Source organism: Dromiciops gliroides, chromosome 4, assembly GCF_019393635.1.
Source record: "Dromiciops gliroides isolate mDroGli1 chromosome 4, mDroGli1.pri, whole genome shotgun sequence".
Taxonomy (NCBI): Eukaryota; Metazoa; Chordata; class Mammalia; order Microbiotheria; family Microbiotheriidae; genus Dromiciops; species Dromiciops gliroides.
In genome coordinates, this window is record NC_057864.1 from 470,007,507 (window position 1) to 470,021,925 (window position 14,419).

The 14,419-nt window shown below is 45.3% G+C and overlaps 1 protein-coding gene across 1 annotated transcript in view; it reads left to right on the forward strand.

Annotated features, from left to right (window-relative positions):
* The window catches only part of LOC122753604 (S-adenosyl-L-methionine-dependent tRNA 4-demethylwyosine synthase TYW1-like), a 244,033-nt gene that overhangs the window by 77,314 nt on the left and 152,300 nt on the right, over window positions 1-14,419 (forward strand). Inside the window, exons 9-10 of the mRNA XM_044001116.1 lie at window positions 1,359-1,411; window positions 5,892-6,010. Of these exons, the coding sequence (XP_043857051.1) occupies window positions 1,359-1,411; window positions 5,892-6,010 (172 nt within the window). The remainder of the gene's footprint in view (window positions 1-1,358; window positions 1,412-5,891; window positions 6,011-14,419) is intronic.

The following is a 14,419-nucleotide window of genomic DNA, read 5'->3' on the forward strand; positions in this document are numbered from 1 at the left end:
CCTCTGCTTTCCTCTTGTCTCATCTCCTTTGCTCTAGGAAGGCAGTCTTCTTCCTTAGACTCAGGAATGACAATGCCACCCCCAGCAGGACCTGGCATTTATATCATACTTGAAGGTTTGTAAAGCCTTGGGGCCTGTTTGGGACTTATTAAGTTGTGGTGTAGACAGAGTAGTCTGATTCCACCTCCCCTGGTCTGCTGCTGCTGACAGTGGCTTGTTACAGATGGGAAATTTCCGGGTCCTGTTGACGTTGTTCACCTCTGGGATGAAAGATGTGATCAGTTAGTTCTGAAAAATGGTCTAAGCACATCAGCGTCCTCAGAGGCTGAACTTCCTGAGCTCTGCAGCTTCAGACCTAGCATGTGTGGGTCCAGGGAGACTTGGGCTGGCTGGGCTGGGGTGAGGGGGGCATGCTGCCGGCTGTGTTGTCATCCTGTATCGGGATCCCACCACGTGTTCCCAGCTCACGACATGGTTTTCCCTACGGCTGCAGTGTAGCTGCCGAGCAAGCTATTGTAACCTTAGGTTCCGTTATTGGAAAGATGGGCAGTGTGGTGAAGTGGAAAGGGCCTGGGGTTTAGAGTCAGAAGACTCAGGCTGAACCTTGGTCCCTCCACTTTTACCCTGCTGGACTCTGGGCAAGTTGTGAAGCCCTTTGGTGCCCGGGACAACTCTCTAAGACTGTGAGTTACAGGGTGAAGGGAGTTTGCACACTGGGAGCCCTTTACATAATGATGTCACATATTTGGAACCCCTGACCCTGTAAACAGATAAAAACAAGAACCCTCCTCCCATTTATTTAGCAGTGTCAGGGTGCTCTGACATCACCAAGCCCTGTGAGGGAGGTGGTGGGAGCCCAGAGTCACTGGATGTACCATCGGGCTGGGGTGAGTGTCCCCAGTGGTGCCTTCCTCCCCCCTATTTTATTTTTGGTTTATTGGATTTGGGGGTGGGGAGAGTGATGCATTGGGAAAAGAAGGGGCTGTAAAAAGAGCAAAGATACCAGTAGAGATTAAATATGTAGGAATGAGCAATAAACAATAGTTGTGATGGATGATCTCTGATTTACAGAGAAGGATGCTGGTGTCCAGAGAGGTTAAAGACTTCCTTCCTCATCCAGGGTCACACAGCTAATGGCAAATGTCTATTGCTGTAGGGAATTCTTAACTTAAAAAAACAACCTACTTTGGTGTTGCGTGGGACCTTAGGAGCTACCTCATCTAACCTCTGACCTCTGATTGATTCCTTTGCCAACATCTGTGGCAGATGGTGATGGGAGTGGCCAGTGAAGCAGGGATTTTCTGCTTGGTAGCATGTGGGGTGGCCCACGACTGACTGAGTTCTGCTTCCCTTGGCAGGTTATCAATTGATTGGGAGCCACTCCGGGGTGAAGCTGTGCCGCTGGACCAAGGTATTTATTGAATCGTTAAAATCTTGTCGAAATCTGTTCTACAGCATACGCATATTTACACACACACACACACACACACACACACACACACACACACACACACACACACACACACACAAACACACACACACCCTCCATGCACTGTCCCAGAAGTTTTTGTGGCTTTAATGCCTTAATGAGACAGTCAGATTTTTGGGACACCCTGTATATGATGTGTGTATATAATATATAAAAGATATTTGATGTAAAAATAGGTATTTTAGATAAAAATGAAATATAAGATACATTTTACTTAAAATATAAACAAAATACATTTTGTATAAAAATATAAATATAAACTATATTTTGTGTAAAATATAGTTTATATAAAACATACATAATTTATATTACACACACACACACACACACACACACACACACACACACACACACGTGCATATACACTCCCTGAAGTTTGCTTTGGAGCAGCACTACACATCAGAAGAGTAGCAGCTTTGTTGGCTCCTGTTGATGCTGCTGTCAGCAGTCAGGTGCAGGCACTATTTATTCATTCATTCATTCCTTCATCTATTTATTTAAAGTTTTGAGTTCTAAATTCTATCCTTCTCTCATTCCCTCTCTCCCTCCCCTCCCCTCTCCCTGAGGTGGTAAGCAATCAGATCTAGGTTATACATGTGCAATTATGTAAAACATGACCATATAAGTCATGGTGCAGGCATTTTTGATGTGACTTGGGAGCAGTGTTATGGTTGATCCTGGCTATCTAAGACAAAAATTCCTCTGTGAGCAGCTTCTCCTTTTCCATGAACAGTTAGAAGTGAGCAGGAGACCTCGGCAGAACCAGGAGCCTGGCAGAGTTTGCCTTCGGCCCTCTTCCTGGGTGTGTTCTGCCCCGCCTCCCCCATGCCTCCATAGCTTGGGGTATGGCTGTTTTGCAAAAAGCAGAAGCAGGTGTTGAGGTTCTTGGCCAGGCTCTACTGACCAGCTGTGGGACTCGGGCAGTTCTGTTGACTTCCCTGATCTTCAGGTTCACAGAACTTTCTAGAATTTAAAAGTTGGAAGAGACCAAATGGCCACCCAGTCCAACCCATCTCTGGGAAAGAATCCTTGCCATGACCCACCCACCCACCAAGGACTTGTTCAGCCTTTGCCCGAAGCCTCCTGGTGGTGGCTCAGTTCCCTTTGAGATAGCGCTACTTGTTGGGTAGTTTTTCCTTTGTGAAGTCCAAGTTTGCCTTTCACAACTTCTGCCCATTGCTTCTAGGCCTGCCCCTTGAGGGCAAGCAGAGGGAGCCTCAACTTCTCCACATCCTTTTTTTTTTTTTTTTCGGTGAGGCAATTGGGGTTAAGTGACTTGCCTAGGGCCACACAGCTAGTAAGTGTTAAGTGTCTGAGGCCAGATTTGAACTCAGGTCCTCCTGACTCCAGGGCCGGTGCTCTAACCACTGCGCCACCTAGCCGCCCCCTCCATAGACAATTTTATCCTTTTCTCTATTCTTTTAGTTTAAAACTCTTTTGATTAGATTGGTGGGAAAGAGGGAAGATTCATGCTCAACAGCCTTTGTCGGCGTGCTTCATCCCTGACCGGGAACTTTTATTGTAGACAGTGGTTCAGGAACCTTAGTCTTAAGTCTTAGACATCTTGTTCTAAGCCAGCTGTTTAATTTCCTTCTTATGGTTTCCTCATCTATAAAATGAAGGGCCTTGGCTAGGCGACCTTTGAGGATCCTTCCAGTTTGAAATTTTTGAAGTATCTGAATCTTTAAGTGGCTAAAACATTTAGCAGATGGCTTCTTGCCACTAGATCCATTAGCGTTAAGGGATGGGGATTAGAGAACAGCAGGGTTTGCTGTTCAGGGACCTTTCAGGTTGGGGACTTGGGGAGGACATCCAAAGGACCGGGAGATGGAAAACAGTGTCGGTATCTTTGGCCCTTGGGTTACTAGCAGGGAAGAATCTAGGGAACGTAATGATTGGGGATTGGATTGAGGACCTTTTGTCTTTTAATGAATATGGGTTTTTGTTTTTTTTTTGGTGAGGCAATTGGGGTTAAGAGACTTGCCCAGGGTCATATAGCTAGTAAGTGTTCAGTGTCTGAGGCCGGATTTGAACTCAGGTCCTCCTGAATCCAGGGCCAGTGCTCTATCTACTGTGCCACCTAGCTGCCCCATGAATATGGTTTTGAGAATATGTTTGTATAAAATTAGTACTAAATGGCATATTAAGAAAAAAATTTAACTATAAATGCTATTTATAGATCCTAGAAAAAAAAAGAAAAAGTAAAAACTTGATTTTGTCATGTAAAAGTAATATTAATTATAGTCATTTATGAAAACTGGGGGTAATTACCATATGTGCAGTAACTATATGTCCATTATACATGTATATATTAAATATTTTGTTGTTCAGATAACCCCACTTGAGATTTTCTTGGCAGAGATACTGGAGTGGTTCGCCATTTCCTTCTCCAGCTCATTTGACAGATGAAGAAACTGAGGCAAGCAGGGTTAAGTGACTTGCCCAGAGTCACACAGCTAGGAAGTGTCTGCGGGAAGACTTGAACTCAGGAAGATGAGTCTTCCTGACTCCAGGCCTGGTGCTCTGTGCACTGTGGCGCCACTTATTAACATATAGGACCATAGAAAGTGAGCACCAGACTCCTGTCACTTGCCAAATGTGGAAGCTGTGGTCCAGGGATGTCGAGTGATTTGCTCATGATTACAGGACTAGTTGATTAATCTCGACTTCTAGTTCAGTGTTCTCGCCTCTGTCAGATAAATTTTCAGGTTTTATTTGTTTACAGTATATACCCTGCTTGTATCTTCTGTTCATGTAACTTTAAGACCAGACCTTGCTTCTGGTCTGCCATATCTTCCTCCAGGGCATCTTCAAGTCTTTCATTTTGATGGTTTCACTGCTATAGCTTGGGAGCCTGGCCAAGGAGCCTTGTCTGCGGTTGCTTCTGCCCTCACTGTGCAACCCTGACCGAGATCTTGGCCCCCGCTCTGCGATTTGGCTAAATGTGCCCATCAGGAGTGGGGAGGTTGCGAGATTTTGATGTAAGACATTCTTGGGGGTCTTCTCTTTGCCCTTGTCAAACTCATGTGCTTTTCCTTGCTGTGAAGACTAATTCCATTCAAAGATTCCATTAAATCAACTCCAAGAGAACAAGAATAACAGAAACAATATTTAGAATTGGCAGGTATCCAAGAACGGGTTAGGCCCTGCATCCAGCCAGTCAACGTAGAGGGAGGCTCATTTCCATTCCTGAGCTGGGGAGCAGGGGAAGGGGTGGAGAGGGACTGTCAGCCCAGCTTCTGCCCATCTGTAAGGCTGGGAGGGGTGAGAGGAAGGGGGATGGGGCCATTTCATGGAGCCTCCCCAAGTGAGCTCTTTCATTGCCTCATTCATCTTTATGTGGGTGGGGAAGCAATGGATATTATAATACTCTGTGCTTTTGTAATCTCTATCAGCTCTATTGAAAACCCCCTTTCTGTGACAATTTAGAAGTTAGGGCATCTGTAACTCTTAGTGAAATGCCAGCAACAAACAGAGTGCAGCATATGCCCCCATCGGGGAGGGGAGGCCTGCCCCCGGCGCATCAGGCAGGAGAGAATCACGGCCGGCACACGTGCACATACATCCACATGTGTTTAAACCACGATGGGGTTTGATATCTGGTTCTCAAGACTAATGACTAAATCTGAGCTGGAATATTTTTACTTTAGAAACAAGACATCTGAAAGCATTAAAAACCAAACCTCTGAACTACCACGAGTCCTGAGCAAGAGAGAACTTGGGGAAACCAATTACTTTAGACAAAAGACTGGAGCATCTTGTGGTGATTAATCAGCCTGCGGGTTATTGTATTTCAGTAAGGGGCAGTCACGAATTGTGTGCTGTTGACATGAATGTATAAATATTTGTTTTGTCACAGACTCTTGTGTCAACTGAAAGGTCTGCTCTAGGTTATTCTGGAATAAGCAAGGTTACACTTCATTATTCATGGTTGCCTAAATCACTCTGCCTTCTTCAGTCAGTTCATGGATGGATTTGAAAATCGAGACATTCCTTTGCTTCCTTCTTTGGAGAGGTGGTGGACCATGGATGGGGAATAGTGCACCTGCTGTCAGAAGTGTTGGTTGGCTTGGCTCAACTGTTTTTTCCTCCTTTTAGTCAGTGTTACAAGAGATGGCTCCTTGGCTAGGAGTGGGGGTAGGGGAGAAGAGGGAAGGAGATGGAAGAACAAAGGATACTAAAAATTAAATCAAATTACTTAGGCCTTTGTTGCTGATCTCTTAGTGTTACTGAGCCCCAGGGCTGTTGCACTGGGTTGAATCAACAGGCGCTGGGTGCTGTCTTCTCTCATTCCCTCTTGGGGAGAAAGATGTGTTATTATCTTTAAAGTCATTGATGTCATAATTTCAAGCCCTTGACTCGTGTATGTAAATTAATCTGCTGTTGGTTTGGTTTCTCACAGTCCATGCTGCGGGGCAGAGGAGGCTGCTACAAGCACACTTTCTATGGCATTGAAAGCCACCGCTGTATGGAGACCACGCCGAGCCTGGCATGCGCAAACAAGTGCGTCTTCTGCTGGAGGTAAGGGCCTTGCTTGATTCTCCCTGGGAAACAGCGCTGCTGGGGGGCGTGGGGCCCGAAGTCTTCTGTGCCCACTGCCTCAGACGCCTTCTGCTCGTCACTAAGCTTCCTCTCCTAACGTCAGTGAGTTTGGGCACTTGGAAATCTGTGTGTGTGGTGGGGAGGGGGGCTGTGTGCTGGGATCCAGGTCAGCCATCCAGCCAGCATTGAAGGAAGGCTCCTGATGTGTCTGGCCCTGCCCAGGGTGCTGTGGATGCCCTCAGGAAGCGGGCACTCTCTTGGGGGCAGGCTGGGAAGTCGTGTGCAGACACAGGCCAGTCTCAGTGCCTCCCCCAAGGCCTTGCCCTTGGCCGAGGCACTTGGTAACTGTTGGCCAGATCAAATTCTGGGAACTTGAGGAGGGAGAGAGCCCTGGGCGGAGCCTGGAGGGCTTCAGGAGTCCTTGGCCTGAGAGCCTTCCAGGCCCAGTGACTGCGGTGTGGAGGCTAGAGAGGAGGCAGATTGCGGAGGCCCTGAATGCCAGGCCAAGACCCAAATACTCTAACCCAGAGCCATCAATGGCGCCGAAGGCTTTCTGAGCAGGGCATCGAAGTGGAGGTCATTTCCACAGCAGTCTGGACAGTGGACTCTAGGAAGAGACTGAGGGGGCTGGGGTGGGGGGGCCTGAAGGAACCACGTGGGAGGCTGTAAATAGTCCAGGAGAGAGGTAATGAGGGGAAGGACTGGGAGAAGGGGGAGGCAGGGGGAGGCATGTTCTAGCTCTGTAAGGGAGAACTTTCTGATGGAATAGGTTGCCTCGCTGGCAGTGGGCATCCAGAGGCTGGATGGCCCCCGGGGCTGTAGGATTAGAGCAGATGACCCTCTGGGTCCTTGTGACTTTGTTTTGTTTTGTTTTAGTGAGGCAGTTGGGGTTAAGTGACTTGCCCAGGGTCACACAGCTAGTAAGTGTTAAGTGTTTGAGGCCGGATTTGAACTCAGGTACTCCTGACTCCAGGGCCAGTGCTCTATCCACTGCGCCATCTAGCTGCCCCCATCCTTGTGACTTTGAAATGAGAAAAGCAGGCCTACCCAAGGCACTCCAGGAGACTTACCCCCCCCCCCCATACCAGGCCTTATAAAACTGAAACTGTCTATTTGGAGAACCCTCTCCCAAAAGAAAGCTTGCCCTGGGGTGGTCCATGAGCTTTTCTTCTTCCTTCTTAGGATGGACTTGCTCCGCCTTCTGCTTGTTTCCGTTGAATTCCTGTTGTTGCTCATCTCTTAGAAATAATGTTCTCAGGACAGCTAGGTGGTTCAGTGGATAAAGCACTGGTCCTGGATTCAGGAGGACCTGAGTTCAAATCCAGCCTCCGACACTTGACACTTACTAGCTGTGTGACCCTGGGCAAGTCACTCAACCCTCATTGTCATCCCCCCCCCAAAAAAAAATAATGTTCTCCCCTTCAGAAAAACACTCTCTAATCTTTGGGGTCTCAAATAAGGAAATTCAGATGCTGAAAGGATACTTTCAGGTGTTATAATTTGTTGGGAAAAATTATTCTTGAATATACTGCTTTTCAACTTGTTGCTGTTATATCTTGTATGGGGTTGGATGTGAAGCAATTCAGGAAATTGGGAATTTGCAAATGAAAGGATTGTCTAAGTCATTGAGGAGGCCCCTATCTTCCTGAGCACCCCTCTCTGCATTTCTAGGGACCCTGCTAGCTCTAGTTCCTGTCTAATAATATTCATAAATCCTATTGCTTTAATTTTGGTAAATGCTAGAAAGCTGATTTATCAATTTGCACCTGACTTTCTACAAAGCAAATAATTTTTCTGATTGTGCTTAATACCATTCTAGTTCATTTATCATCGTGGTTAAAATGAAAACTGTCTTCACTAGAATATTTCATATCCCTGTTACCAATAGATTGTATTCTATACAATTAAAAGAATTAAGAATCAAAAATAGGTGCACAGGAATGGGGGAGTCTCTTGTTCAGGGTGATTTGCTGGGGTTAGCTGTGGGACCTTGTGGGCATTTGAATGATATTCCAGTTAGATATAAATAGGGAACACTAGGCATTTCTTGCCCAGTGCGCACCATTTTTCATTCTAAACTTGCTGGACAGGATGGGCAGTCTCTGCTTGAGGCCCCGGCCTTGGGGAGCAGATGCTTTGCATTTCAAGATTAGAAGTGAATTAATGGAGCTCTGTAGGGAGAGCTTATATTTATACTCACTACCTGTCTCAAGCCAACCATGTTCTATCACGCACTCAATTATGAGTGCTAAATTCACTCACACTAAAAAAATAAAAAGAAGAAGCAAATAGCAAAAGCTTCACAAATTCATTAACTTAATGAGCTTGTAGAACGACATGACTAAATGTAGCCTTTCATCGACCAAGCCTGCTGGTAAAGAAATATTAATATATTAACTTTTAAAATTAGAGTTTACCATCTGTTCCATTTGAGGGTATTACAGCAAACACATCAGAAAAATCCTAGTAAAACATTGTCTAATAGCTTTCACAAACTTTTTCTTTTCTGCTTTTTGGAGAGATACTCTAAATTTATTTTAAAAATCTTCACAAAGTCCACAGAGTTCTAGTGCCTAAAACTGGCCCTGAGTTCGCACCCAAGAACGTTCTTCTGCCATGCCAGCCACCTTCTCCCATTGATGAGTTCCTTCTGGGGGGGCTCAGTTTTGGGGATGAGCCCAGGCTGGCCACTCTTTGAATGAGGTAGCTGTGCTTCTGGCCTTTCCTACTGTACCCCTGTGTGGGCACCTTCTCTCCCCATTCCCATTTATCATCTCCTTTCTATGTGTTGTGTTCTTCTTTTAGAATAGAAGCTCTTTGAGGGCAGGGACTGTCTTTTCTTTTTGCTTTTATTTGTATTCCCAAGGCTTTGCACAGCGCCTGGTACATAGTGAGTGCTTAATAATATGCTTCTTGCCTGCATAGCCTGTCTACCTCAGCTTAGTTGGGGGCAAGGAGGAGGGAGGGAGGGAGGGAGGGAGGATGCCACAAGTCCTTACCATCTTTTTTTTTTTTTTTTGAGGCAATTGGGGTTAAGTGACTTGCCCAGGGTCACACAGCTAGTAAGTGTTAAGTGTCTGAGGCCGGATTCGAACTTAGGTACTTAGGTACTCCTGAATCCAGGGCCGGTGCTCTATCCACTGCGCCATCTAGCTGCCCCCTTACCATCTTTTTTAATGAAAAAAATCTAAACACAAAAAGAAAAAAAAATTCCATATAAACAGTAGAACATTAAAAAAAGATGATTCTATGTGAATCTGTGAATCTCTATTCCATGTAGTTTGCTTCTGGCTATTGATTCTTTTTTTTTTTTTTAAATAAATTATTTTATTTATTTATTTTTTCCCGTTACATGTAAAGATAGTTCTCACCTTTTGTTCATACAAGCTCTGGCTATTGATTCTTGAAGGCCGTGCCAGAGGACTTCCATGCCAGGCCGACCTCCTACTAGGCTGGGAGGGCTTGGAATAGAGTCCACATGAGAGTTTTCTATTCTAGGAACAGCTTGGTGGAGTACAGAGAACTAACCAATGGTCCAGCCAGTTGTGATCCATTGTTTGGTCATGGTGATCCACGAAGCAAAGATACAAAATAGCCTTTGGTCCTATGTGCTGGACCCCTTCCCACTTCTGCAGGGACAGTGACAGAAAAGGAGACAGAAGATTATATGAACCCCCAAAGCTTTAGGCATATCTATCAACATGAACATAGCTGCTGTTGCTCTCAAGGCGAGCTCCTCTAAGAAGAGGGAGGATCCAGCTTGTACTGTATTAGGAGAAAAATGAGGAGATGCTTGGCAGGCATCTCCAGGCCGAGCTGCTGAAACAGGCTGTTAGCCCTGAAAAATTGACAATGGATCAAAAAACTGATATTGACACAGAGTCGATGCTACCATTTCCCCAACATTTTTTATAGATGTAGATGAACCATCACAGTGAGGACTGAAAAGGGCATGAAAATTGTAAACAAGAGTAGGGATGAACAAGGGTAAGGATATAGTATCCAAAGACAATAATCAGTTTAGAATATAAACTTATTTGGAAAACTTTACAGGGGAAGTTGATGAAAGATCATTAAGAACCTATTATGTGCCTGCAGGCACTATGTGGGGATCCTGAGAATACAAAGATAAAAATGAAATGGTCCTCGCTTTCAAGGAACTAGCATTCTGCAGGGGCTGTGGGTCAAGCAACTTGTGTACAGTGTTAAGGGCTAAAATTCTAGCTAAACTGTCTAAAATATCTAATGAGTGGTCGCCAATAAATTATAAGCTTTAGCAAGAGTTAGACTTTTAAGCATTTATTAAGGAGAATAAGAATTTGATAAAGAGAGAGAGAGGCCTAGATTTCTATCTGTTAAAGGGAGAGCGCATTTCTAGCTCCACTCTCCACCAGAGTCCAAAGGAAAGAGAGTGAGAGTGAGCGCCAGTCTCTTCCTTCCTCCTCCCACTAGCCCGCGTCACTTCCTGACGCCAAAGAAAAGACTCCTGGTCTTGCCCTCAAAGACCTTCGCTTCATGGGCAGAACTCTTCTACAGTAAGTCTCCAGCAGGTGGCGTCATTCCAATCGTTACAACAGTTATGGTGGTGATAATGATGATGAAAGCATTTATTTTCAGCTACTATGTGCCAGACACTGTTCTAAACACTTTATAAATATATCATCTCATTTAATCCCCACAATGACCCTGGAAGATTATTATCCCAGCTGCTAATTGTCTAGGGTCAAATTTGAACTCAGATCTTCTTGACTTCAGGCCCAGTGCTCTATCTGCTGTGTCACCTTGCTATAGAAATTGTTTTGTATTTATTTAGAAGATAGATACAAAATAATTTCAGAGGGCTAAGCACTAACAACTGGGAAGACCAGGACAGACCATTGGTAGAAAGTGGCCCCTGAACGGAGCCATCACAGAATTTGAGAGTTGGGAGTGATCTCATTGGCCATTCAATTTAACTCCAAAGGATGTTGCATGATAACATACCTCAATTTGTTGTTGTTGTTGTGTCATGTCTGACTCTTCTCGATCCCATTTGGGGTTTTCTTGGCAAAGATACTGGAGTGTTTTGCCATTTCCTTCTTCAGCTCATTTTACAAATGAGGAACTGAGGCAAACCAGGTTCACACATCTAGTAAGTGTCTGAGGTTGGATTTGAACTCGGGTCTTCCTGACTCCAGGCCCAGTACTCTGTCCACTGCACTCTTGGTGATCATCTTGTTGTTCATCCTACATTTTTGAAGAGGACCAGTGACATCACGGGGCCTCATCTTGACTCCTGCATGAGCTGGATTTAAGTGAGGCAGAGTTGGGCAAAGTCGTCAGCCTCACTCTCTCTTCTAGAATGATTGAAGTCCAGTGGCAAGATAGAAATCTGTGTGAAGACCTCCCAGGAGGGGCACCCCGCCGTCCTCTCTTGAGGCCGCCCGTGCCACTTTGGGATGGTTCTCATTGTTCTCCAGATAGCTGAAAGAGAGGAGGCAGCTGAGGAAAGAGTGGTAACCACTGCCCCGTGAGCCAGACTGTTCCAGAAGAACCCACATGTGCTGTGAGGGCATCCTTGTTGGAAGCTGAGAAGCTGACTTGGTGGGCATTTGCCTGTGATAACAGACTGTACCTTCATAGCCACAATGATATCACTATGCATCATGTTTTTGATTGTATTAAAAAACCCAAAGTGTTCGATTGACTAGAGCCGAGAGCTCTCAACAAGCTGCCCCTTGTGCATATGGAAACTCATGCCAGATTCCTTTTTTTTGGGGGGGGGGCAGTGGGGATTTAGTGACATGCCCAGGGTCACACAGCTAGTAAGTGTCAAGAGTAAGAGGCTGGATTTGAATTCAGGTCCTCCTGAATCCAGGGCTGGTGCTTTATCCACTGCGCCACCTAGCTGCCCCCAGATTCCTTAAAACATGTCATGACAGAGGTATTTCTGATTTTGCTTTGATCATTAATTGGAAGGGAGAAACAAAATGGGGATGTAGCTCATCCAAGGTGCTTATCATCATCTTGGAGGGTGTCCAGTGCAGAGTATGGATGGAAGAGAGGTTTTTTGTATAAGGCGAGGTTGTCCAGACCCTCCCATTTCCAGATGACATTTTGCTGATTGTGCCAATCCCTGCAAACGCCGAGCAGGCTCCTTAATGAGATCCAGAGTCATTCAAAAGAGTTCATCCTCACTGGCCACATAGGAGCAACCTTGTGCCTGAAAGAATGCCCCTGGCCTTGCTCATGCTGTGCATTTGAGTGTATGACCCATAGAGCTGGTCTATCTGGCACAGATCTGGGGTAGATATTCCATATGGACAATGAGCCAGGCCCAGAATTGGACAGGAGGAAGAAAGCAGGTGGACTTGCCCTTCAGAAAATGCTTCTAGTTATTGTAAGCTTTTCCTTGAAGCCAGAGTCCATGGTTTTAATATTATTCCCACTATTTTGTCTGGCTTTGAGTCATGAGACCTCATAAACTTGGTGTACAAGTTACACCGAGGGCCCTGGATCTGCTTATGGGACAGAGGTGGGTGCGTAGATGGTGCTCAAACATTGGACAGGAAAATATCACAGAAGTCAGCTGAGAATTGCAATTGTAAAAAATGAGGTGGGGTATTTGTGCATCCTCAAGAAATATATAGGGTGGTGGTGCTCAGGAAAGTCTTGTGGGTGATGTCTCCCAACCCCATGTGGAATATTTCTGGAGAGACTTGGACAAGCATTGAACAAGATGGGAAGGTGTGGGGGTGGGGAGTCGCATTAGTGAGGTCACAGATAATAACTAGCTCCTGTCATTTTAAATGGGCTTCATTTTTGCAAGTTAAATTTTCTTTCAATCAATAAAAATCTGCCTTTTCTCCCTTCTGCCTCTGCCTACCCCCAAATGAAAAAGAAAAGCAACACCTCCCCCACCATTATGAACATGTGTAGTCATGTAGAATGCATTTCTGCTTTGGCCAAATCCCCAAAGATTCATGTCTCAGTCTGCATTGAGTCCATAATCTCTGTCAGGAGGCAGGCGGTGTGTTTTTCTGTGACTCCTGTGAAATCAGTGATGGTCATTGTATTGGTAAGAGTTCCTAAATCTCAATGTTTTCCTTACAACATTGTTATTTTATGACCTGTTCTTGGTTCTGCTTATTTCACTGTCAGTTCATACATGTCTTCTCAGATTTCTCTGACACCATCCCCATCATTGTATCATAGCTTGCAACACAAGAGTATCTTATCACACCCACATAATGATTGAGGGGACAACCCCTCAGTTTCCAATTCTTTGCCACCACAAAAGTGATAGCCACAAGTATTTTTGTATATATGAGTCCTTTCCCTCATTTTTTGATCTGTTTATTAGCCTTATATATAGACCTAGTAGTAGTATCACTATGCTAAGAGATATTCACAGTGTAATAACTTTTTGGGCATAGTTCCAAATTGCTTTTCAGAATTTCTGGACTAGTTTACAGTTCTACCAACAGTACATTAATATACCTGTTTTTACATAGCCCCACTAGCATTTGTCATTTTTTAAATTGACTTTACCAATCTAATGGATGTAAGGTGCCCCATCAGAATTGTTTTAATTTGCATTTTTCTAATTATTGGTGACTTAGAACATTTTTCATATGCTATTGATACCTTGAATTTCTCTGAAAACTGTTCACATACTTTGACCGTTTATCAATTGGGGAATGGCTCATATTCTTGTAAATTTGAATCAGTTCTCTGCGTATTTTTAAAATTAGACTTTTATCAGAGAAATTTATTGGAAAGATTTTTTCTTCCCACTAAATGTGCTTTATACCAATTAATTTTAGAATTTGATGCTGTTAAGGTCTGTTCGCCTTCCCTTCCCTTCCCTTCCCTTCCCTTCCCTTCCCTTCCCTTCCCTTCCCTTCCCTTCCCTTCCCTTCCCTTCCCTTCCCTTCCCTTCCCTTCCCTTCCCTTCCCTTCCCTTCCCTTCCCTTCCCTTCCCTTCCCTTCCCTTCCCTTCCCTTCCCTTCCCTTCCCTTCCCTTCCCTTCCCTTCCCTTCCCTTCCCTTCCCTTCCCTTCCCTTCCCTTCCCTTCCCTTCCCTTCCCTTCCCTTCCCTTCCCTTCCCTTCCTTCCCTTCCCTTCCCTTCCCTTCCCTTCCCTTCCCTTCCCTTCCCTTCCCTTCCCTTCCCTTCCCTTCCCTTCCCTTCCCTTCCCTTCCCTTCCCTTCCCTTCCCTTCCCTTCCCTTCCCTTCCCTTCCCTTCCCTTCCCTTCCCTTCCCTTCCCTTCCCTTCCCTTCCCTTCCCTTCCCTTCCCTTCCCTTCCCTTCCCTTCCCTTCCCTTCCCTTCCCTTCCCTTCCCTTCCCTTCCCTTCCCTTCCCTTCCCTTCCCTTCCCTTCCCTTCCCTTCCCTTCCCTTCCCTTCCCT